Genomic DNA, 8,793 nt, shown 5'->3' on the forward strand with positions numbered 1-8,793 from the left:
GTGGCAATTTTTTCTCCTTCATTCTGGGCCCTGGTGCAGCAGCACCGGCTGCTCCGGTGATATTTACGCCTGTAATAATATAGATGGTAAGACAGAATTAATTTCCCAGTGGATTACTAGCGTCAGTGCAATTTCACATGAAATGCACTTTTCTAGTTGTGGGCTCGCTCCAGCGAGAACACAATAGTTGTCCCCAATTTATATTTATTCTTTATTCCGCCCCTTTTTTTGGCATCCTACTAATTTCGTTCAAACTTCAACTATTATTGCTTGTACTTGTACTTGTACTCTTTACAATTTTTTATAATTTCTGAAATCTTTGAAAACACACACACACACACACACACACACACACACACACACACACACACACACACACACACACACACACACACACACACACACACACACACACAGTGAGGAATCCACTGGGAAATGAATTCAAGCTTGGGCTTGAGCTGAATCGAAAGTCTGTCTGAGGAGGGATGTGTAGATTTTCCACTGTACATACCGTAATATACTTTGTGCATATTTTCAGCAAGCCCATGCAGTTTCTGCAGGAACTACTTTTCAAGTTTATAAATATTCTCAACACTACCTCTGACAACATCTAACATACTTTGTGCTGATGTTTTGTCAATTGTCATGTTCTTGCCACTACCCTTTTCTGAGTCCATTCTTGCTCTAGTTTATGTGGTGAAGGATGTGTGCTTCTTCCTCTCTGCCCCCCTGCCCCTCCGCCCTCATAGGATACCAACTGTGACCAGATCAGTGTGTCATCCTTCGCGTCAGCAGAGCCAGACTGCTCTTCCCTGCTGGATGCTGACTCCTGTCTTGACCCAGACGGCTTCACGTCCCCGCAGCACAGCGGGGTGTCTCGCCTCAGGAGAAGTCCTGCTGGGGGTCGTGCCAACCTGGATAGCCCCACCACCCCCAACACAGTGTTCAGACGAAACTCTTCCGGAGGTACTGTATTAATCCAGTGGTTCTCAACCTCTTCAGGCCGCAACCCCCAAAGTAATCATATTTTAACTGGGGACCCCCCACACACTACGAGCAGCTAAGAGTTGAGGCATTACATTTTGCATACCATGGTTCTATTGTGAAATAGCAGATCTGCATGCTGACAATGCCTCGCGTTGTGAGGCGCTGTGAGCATGTAGATCGTCTATTTTCACAATTTCAGCCTCTAATAGACAATTTGACCAATGTATAATTTGTCATTTTAGATATGTGCAGATACCCTCTGTACACTTAAACTTTATGTTGGTTTGTTCACTGTTGAGTGAGAAAACAATGTTGCACATTAAGTTGATCATCTGGGGACCCCCAAAAATAATTTGGGGACCCCCCCCCCCCCTGAGGGTCCCGACCCACAGGTTGAGAACCACTGTATTACTCAATAGTCATGGTTACACGGTGTGGTTGATAGATAAGTTAAGCCAAACAATGACCCAGATTCACATGCCCACCCAAAAACACGTTCACGCATGCCAGGCGTCTATGTTCTGTTCACATGACCACAACATAGAGTTAAGCTCCCAAACACAGTTCCAGTTGTGCCTCTGTAATGTCGGCTCTTCCATTGAGTCAAATGAGTGTTTGTGGCAGCCTTGTCTAATCGCATCATCTCACATTGTGCCCAGGTGGTCTGGCACCTGCTTCCAGAACTCCTCACACGCCAGATTCCTCACCCGACACCATTCGCCTCCATCTGACTCACAATTACTCCATAGAGGTGAGTATAGTACACAGGCATACACATACACACGTACACACCTTAATAAAAGAATATCCATCTCCTCTCCCACCTCACAGCATTTTTCAACTTTTATACTGTAATAATAACTAGAAAGATGCAATTCTGGGAAATTGCAAGTGTGGTTGAACTGACCGCGAGCCACAAGGAAACCACTGGGAAATCTTACTATTTATATTATTTGGGGCAGCATAGCTGAATGGTTAGGGAGCCAGCCTGGGGAACCAGAGCCCCTGGTTGTCCCAGGTTCAATTCCGGGCCAGGGCATCAATCGTGATGTGTGTCACGTGCTCCTTGTGGGCAGCGAATCAGCTGGGTTGGGCTGAAAATAATGAATTTCCCTCGCGGGAGGATGTAGTTAACTATTTATTTATTATATATTGTGATGTCAAGTGAAGCATGACCAAAAGCTGCACTTTTCTGTTGTGCAGCCTTAGAACCTGGATAACATCACTCAAAAGGTTTACAAAACACAGGTTCACTTTGCTGGCAAAGAATTCTCGGACCGCATACAATAGTGTGTTGCCTATACTGTAGCAACCACACTAATAATTGTCAGAGGCACTACTTGGAAGGTGGTGGTGTTAGTGCTTCAATACAAGGGTGGACAGGGGAGATGTACAATGAGTACACACAGGCCTGTGGTACAGTCGTTCTGCCACGAGCACAAGGAATCAGACCGTAGTGATGCTGTCATGTTACAAGGACAAGTTGTACCATAAACAATATGCTATCAGGTCAAAGAGAGACTTCTTGGCTCTTACACCATGAAAGATATCATGCGTCATCGGGCACAAAGATCAATAACATAAGATGAACAACATAATGTACTGGAATAAAGGTTACATATGAACAACCGTAATAGCATAATATATAATTTCTTCCTCACACTACAGAGTAGGGATGGGACGATAAGTGATATTATCGTTTATCGTGATAAAAAACAATAATCGTATTGTGGAGATTTATTTATCGTGAAATTGTCCTTGTCCGTCATGCACTGGGATAAATTCACCTTTTATTTGCCGAGCTGCATATCCGATACCATTTAAACCCTCTATTGGTAAAATGTACTTTTAATACGTATACGTACTTGATACAGTCTTTTTTTCACTCTCTACCAAATCTCTTTGCCAAGAAATAGCCGATCTACAAGCTCACAACACGTCGCAACGCGTGTGTAAAATGTACTTATAATATACATACTTAATACAGTCTTTTTTTTTTACTCTCTACCAAATCTCTTTGTCAAAAAATAGCTGATCTACAATTGCGACGTGTTGTGAGCTTGCAGGTCTGCTATTTTTTGGGCAAATGTTCAGCTCCAGGATAATGGATGTTGGGGGTATTTTGATTATCGCGATAATATCGCAAATCAAGATTTCTTTGGTCACAATAATCGTGACATGACATTTTCATAGCGTCCCATCCCCACTACAGAGTCGCTGCTTCTCATTGTCTCATTGTGTTTCCATCTGCGTTGGCTCGTGCAGGTGCTGATGTCCAGCTGCTCGCTCTGTAAGACGTGTGACTGTCTGGTGTACGAGGAGGAGATCATGGCGGGCTGGACGGCCAACGACTCCAACCTCAACAGCTCCTGTCCCTTCTGTGGCACGCCGTTCGTCCCCTTCCTCAACGTGGAAATCAAAGACCTGAGATCAGTCAGCAGGTCGGTGCAAAACCAATCAGGCAGAAGATGCGCACGCGCGCACGCACGCACGCACGCACGCACGCACGCACGCACGCACGCACGCACGCACGCACACACACACACATACATACATATACACAAAGCAAGTAAATGCAATTTGTACATACTGTTTATTGCGACCGTAGGTTTCACTTTTACTATCAGAACCGTCACAGCTTGTCCACGTCTGTCCGGGTAACGCCTGACACTGTGGTTCCACTGACACATCACTGTCTTGGCCATCTGGCCAGTGTGGCACAGAGTCACAGTGATGTCACAGTGATGTGGACATCAGGGATGTCGATATATGGGCATAAAAATGGGCACAAAAATTCACGCATGAACACATGAACCTACAATAGAGTAACAAAGTTTGACGCCATTTACACATCCTACTGGGTCCCCCCCCCCCCCCATTCTGAATTCCCAGAGACTTTTTTCATATCGCGTCATATATTAGTGACTGACAATCATAAACCATACAAACAGAGCCACCTCCCCGACAATATCGCAGAGACCGTTTGTTTATTTTGGACCACAATTCTTATATGAGACGATTTTAAGATGACTCAATGTTATTCTCCATAGAGAAATTACTTCCGCGAGCCGGGGGATGAGCGAGTGACATCATGACTTAGTTACTCTATAGTTACATTCACGTATATATTTTAAACAGCGTTCAATATTAATATGAGGTTTAATGGCATCCATGTCAATAATGGGCAGAAAACACATGCAGCTTGCCAGCCGGGTTATCTGGGATTAGTAGTTATTTGCCAACTGGCTGGCATGCACGTGCAGACACACACAAACACAGACAGACAGACATGCAACATCTTGAATCTCTTTAATCATAATAGACTCTGTGTCTGCCCTCAGGACCTGCAGGGACAGTAATCCAGAGGAGGGCACGCCTGCGCCACAAAATCCCCAGGCTAAACCATCTGCAGTGTTCTCTGCAACCCACCCGTGCACGCCGCCTCCCTCACCCACTGATCTGCAGAGCTGCGGGAGTGCCGGCTTGGCTCCAGACTCTGCTTCCGCGTCGGCCTCAAGCCCGGTGACAGTACCCTACCTGAGCCCAGTGGTGCTGTGGAAGGAGCTGGAGAGTCTACTGGTGAACGAGGGGGACCAGGCCCTTTCGTCGCCCAGCATCGTGGACCAGCATCCCATCGTCTTCTGGAACTTGGTGTGGTACTTCAGAAGGCTAGAGCTGCCCAGCAACCTGCCAGCCCTCATCCTTGCCTCACAGCACTGCAGCCACCGGGGCCAGGTAACCACACAGGTTTACGCTGTTCAATTTGTAAACTGACAAACATCATGACTCATATTAGTATTGCAGGTCAATGTGTAGAGCATACACTCAGACAGCAGACAAATACCCAGTATCAGTAGTACCCAATTAAAACCATGGCTTATCCAGCCTTGATTTAAATGAGAGAGCATTTAATTTAAGTATCTAAAGGCCATGCCATTATTTTCTCACTGACCACTTTCTGTCACTATTGCATATAGCGCACAGTGCTTGGCCCCTGGTATTGGTATTGCTATATATATATATATATATATATATATATATATATATCGTCGTTGTCGGGTGGAAACCTTGTATGTCCAAGACCGTTCGTTTTGTATTTATCATGTTAAAAATTAGCTAAACTAGTGAAAATAGCAGATCTACAAACACACAACAACTCGCACCGCGAGGCGTTGTGTGCTTGTAGATCGGCTGTTTTCACTACTTTGGTGCGACAGCCTTGTATGATGAAGCAGGGCTTTACTTGGTGAAAAAAAGTACAAATTTGAAACTTGGAGATACGAGGTTTCTGCCTGACAACAACGATGTATACAGTATATATATATATATATATAATTTTTTTCTTGACATATATTTCTGTATCTATCTCCCTTTTCGATTGTTGTGAAGAATTTCTAATGGTGTGTTTAAGTTTTACTTACGGTACTTACTATGGTATTAATGAATACATTTTCCATCCTTTTATCAAGAGCGTAACTGCAGAAGACAGCAAGCATGTGTTGGTGAGGATAATGTGGGACAACCTGAAGTTGCACCAAGACCAAGTTCAACCCTGCTACGTGCTGTGGAACACTCACTGTGAGTCACTGATGTATTCAGACTGTGATGCAAAGCTTTGATCTTTAAAAACAAGTGCAATGAAATCGCGCTCATGGATCCTTTCTATGATTTTGTTATGCATGTTGCATCAGACCTGCACTCTTAGATAACAAGCTGAACACTGTACTGTACTGAATCATGCATTATTCAACACTGCTGGCACCAATGCCTCCCTCCCTCCTCTGACATAGATGCATAGTGAGTGATGCAGACGAAAGAGCCTTTGATCCGGGTGACATGTATCTGACATATCTCTGACATCTCTCTGTCTCTTTCTGCGTCTCTCTCCCTGTAGGTGCTAACTCCCTGGTACGCTCTGGGCTGTGTGAGGAGGGACAGCTTTTCACCGTGGAACTCCTGCAGGGCTTTGTGAGGAGCATCCAGAAGAGTGACATCTACCAGCCCATGAGCCAAATCATCCAGACCCTGGGACCAGAGCTCGGCTTTAGGAGACAGCGGTAACAGGATTGAAATTTCAATCAACCCATTTAGGCCTAAAATGATTGGATGCTTTAACTATTAAAAAATAGCAGATATACAAGCTCACAGCTTGTAGATCTGCTATTTTTGGAAAAGTCGTGAAAATGTGTGCAAATCTTTGACTATATGTATTTTCAAAGCGAACGTTTGTAACTCAATTTTTGCTTCCGGGTGGTCCCTGGAACTAAATATTTTGAGATGGGGGTCCGTGGCCAAATACATATCATTTTGGGGGTCCTTCACATGAGAAAGTTTGAGAACCAGTGACATGGTAGTCTCTCAAGAACAGACTAACTGAGCTCCAGTTAAGTGAAAAGGACCTTTTCTTTGACGATGGCTGGCCAGATTGCTGACATAGAAACATAGGTTTTCTTAGAATCTTAGAAGGATTCAAAAGACACTTATAGAATTGGGTCAAAATTCGAATTTTCACGATTTCTCAAAAATAGCAGATCTACAAGCTCGCAGCGCGGCACCTTATATATCTGCTGTTTTTCAATAGTTAAAGCACAAAATAATGATACACAATAATGTGTACCCGTTCTGAGCTTGACAAAAATGATGTAAAAATGATCATGCAATATAAATGATCTTTTATGAATACTGTACGTGGGTGAATCTCTACTTTCTTCTCTCTCCTTCTTGCCTTTAGGAGCTTGTACAGAGATATACTTTTCCTTGCACTGATGGCTTTAGGGAGGAGCAACATTAATATTGGTGAGTTGAAAAGCAGGAAGTCTGATTCTCTCGGATTAGAAACCAGGGCTTGGATGTGCTTTCATTTTTGTCATCACGGCTACACCACTGCAGGCTAACAGACTAAAGTATATTTCATATGCTGCAAGTCTCATGATTATGCCGTGTGCCGTGTAAGAACCAAGCATCTAACTGTGTACTCTCATATCCTTACAGATGCGTTTGACCGTGAGTACAAGACAGCGTATGACCGCCTCACCCCTAGCCAGGTCAAGCTGACACACAACTGTGACCGTCCCCCTGGAGCGGGGGTCATGGAGTGCAGGAGGACATTTGGGGAGCTCAGTCTGTGAATGAACCCTTTTATCCCTTCTCTGCTCCTCCTAAACCTTATCACATCCCACCCTCAACAACCACCGTAACTGCTGCTGATGACACTTTTTGACTGCTTTATAGACTCACGACCAGCCTACCTAAACTGACAGGGCTCCACTAGATGGAGCCCATTCTAAAGCACAATGAGGGAAAGTGGAAGGATTCAGAGGTGTGGTGGGACAGGCCTTGTGTTTATATCCAGAGAACAATCCTCTGTATTATCTGTATGATATGACTCTAGTACGTGTACAGTTATTACACAATCTATTTTATGATTCAGTTAAAGCTGTGAGTGAGTAAAACACAGCTATCACGCGATGATGTCGTCTGAATACAGCAGTGGTCCAGGTGACCAGACCATGTTAGTGGTGTAGTTGATTGTGTACAGAATTTACTTGCTTTAAAATATGTCTATGTTTTACACAGCACTTTGACAAGGTGACCTCTAGGCAGTGCTTGTCACTTATTATTACGTTGAGGTATACTGGGGTTCAATCAAGCACAGCATTTTGTCAGCAGCTGCAGGCAGTGTAGTACTTGCAGTGGACACTGGCTGATCTCTATAGACAAAGAGACATCGATGTACAAAGAAATGGACAGAAATGGATTCTGGACACTCCTCAGTAGGTGCGGGGTACGACATGCAACAAAAAGCCTCGAGTTGGATTCAAACCTGTACCAACGGCGGAAAGGACTTATAGCCTTATTTATGTGGTACACGCTTATCACCTGGGGCACCCCTTCACATATGTTTTTGGTCAGTTCACTTGTACATGCAGTAAATAATGACAAAGTGATTTGTCCTCACCAGTGCCCTGTAAAGCTGGCACACATGCCAGAATGAACTAAAAAGGGGTAAATCTATGAAAGCGGTCTAACCGTGTTCTCCTCCTTGATTTAAAAAGAGAATACTCAGTTAAACAATGTTCACAACTTTGTTTGTTTTTGTTTCGTCTTTTGTACAAACCATGAATTGGTGAACCAAAATAACTTGCCCAAAAGGAAGTTACACGGTATTAATGTTATTGGTATGATTTGCTGACTTTTTTTTTTAAAGCTAAATCTTTTATAAAATGATGGATGTTGTAACAGATGTGTTGTAAGGGACCACTGTGGATAGATCTCCTCTTAAACAGTACAATCGTACCAACGGCAGATACGTTGGAAACAAAGTGAAGATTAATGTTTTCTATAGGTTTAATCAATACAGTATTTTCATAAAGAAATTCATTTATTGACAGGCTGGGGCAAGAAAAGACGTACTGTAGGCCTACAGGGTATTTGATACTTTCATTAATATCTTTGTTGTACAGTGTAAATTTCCATTGAACCCACAAACCCAGTTCACCAACAGTTTACCACAGAATATCACAAATGTCACATTATAAAACTCATTACTCAAAATGGTTAAGGGTTACAGCTTATCACAAGCAATTATTCACTTTAAATTGATACATCTTAAGACACAGATGTTTTTCTGCACTAGGACATGACGTCATTCTTAAGTTGTTTTTTATCAAGGGTGCTACAGTAAATTGAACAACAGCTTGGACCTGCCCAGTAACTTGTCACTAAAGTTCAAATTATTGTAGTGGAGTAAAAAGTACTATATTTGCCTTTTAGATGTAGTGAAATAGAAGTATAAAGTATTACGAT

General features: G+C 43.2%; 1 protein-coding gene across 1 annotated transcript in view; it reads left to right on the forward strand.

The window, feature by feature from the left end:
• Positions 1 to 7,115, forward strand: part of dennd4a (DENN/MADD domain containing 4A) — a gene marked incomplete at both ends in the record, with an annotated part of 29,126 nt that extends 22,011 nt beyond the window's left edge. Inside the window, 8 exons of the mRNA XM_080736907.1 lie at positions 750 to 966; positions 1,647 to 1,738; positions 3,253 to 3,428; positions 4,329 to 4,734; positions 5,457 to 5,565; positions 5,882 to 6,044; positions 6,719 to 6,783; positions 6,979 to 7,115. Of these exons, the coding sequence (XP_080593033.1) occupies positions 750 to 966; positions 1,647 to 1,738; positions 3,253 to 3,428; positions 4,329 to 4,734; positions 5,457 to 5,565; positions 5,882 to 6,044; positions 6,719 to 6,783; positions 6,979 to 7,115 (1,365 nt within the window). The remainder of the gene's footprint in view (positions 1 to 749; positions 967 to 1,646; positions 1,739 to 3,252; positions 3,429 to 4,328; positions 4,735 to 5,456; positions 5,566 to 5,881; positions 6,045 to 6,718; positions 6,784 to 6,978) is intronic.
• Positions 7,116 to 8,793: the final 1,678 nt, after the last annotated feature.

The sequence above is a fragment of the Nannobrachium achirus genome (genome assembly GCF_963921795.1).
Source record: "Nannobrachium achirus genome assembly, chromosome: 11".
NCBI classification, from domain to species: Eukaryota; Metazoa; Chordata; class Actinopteri; order Myctophiformes; family Myctophidae; genus Nannobrachium; species Nannobrachium achirus.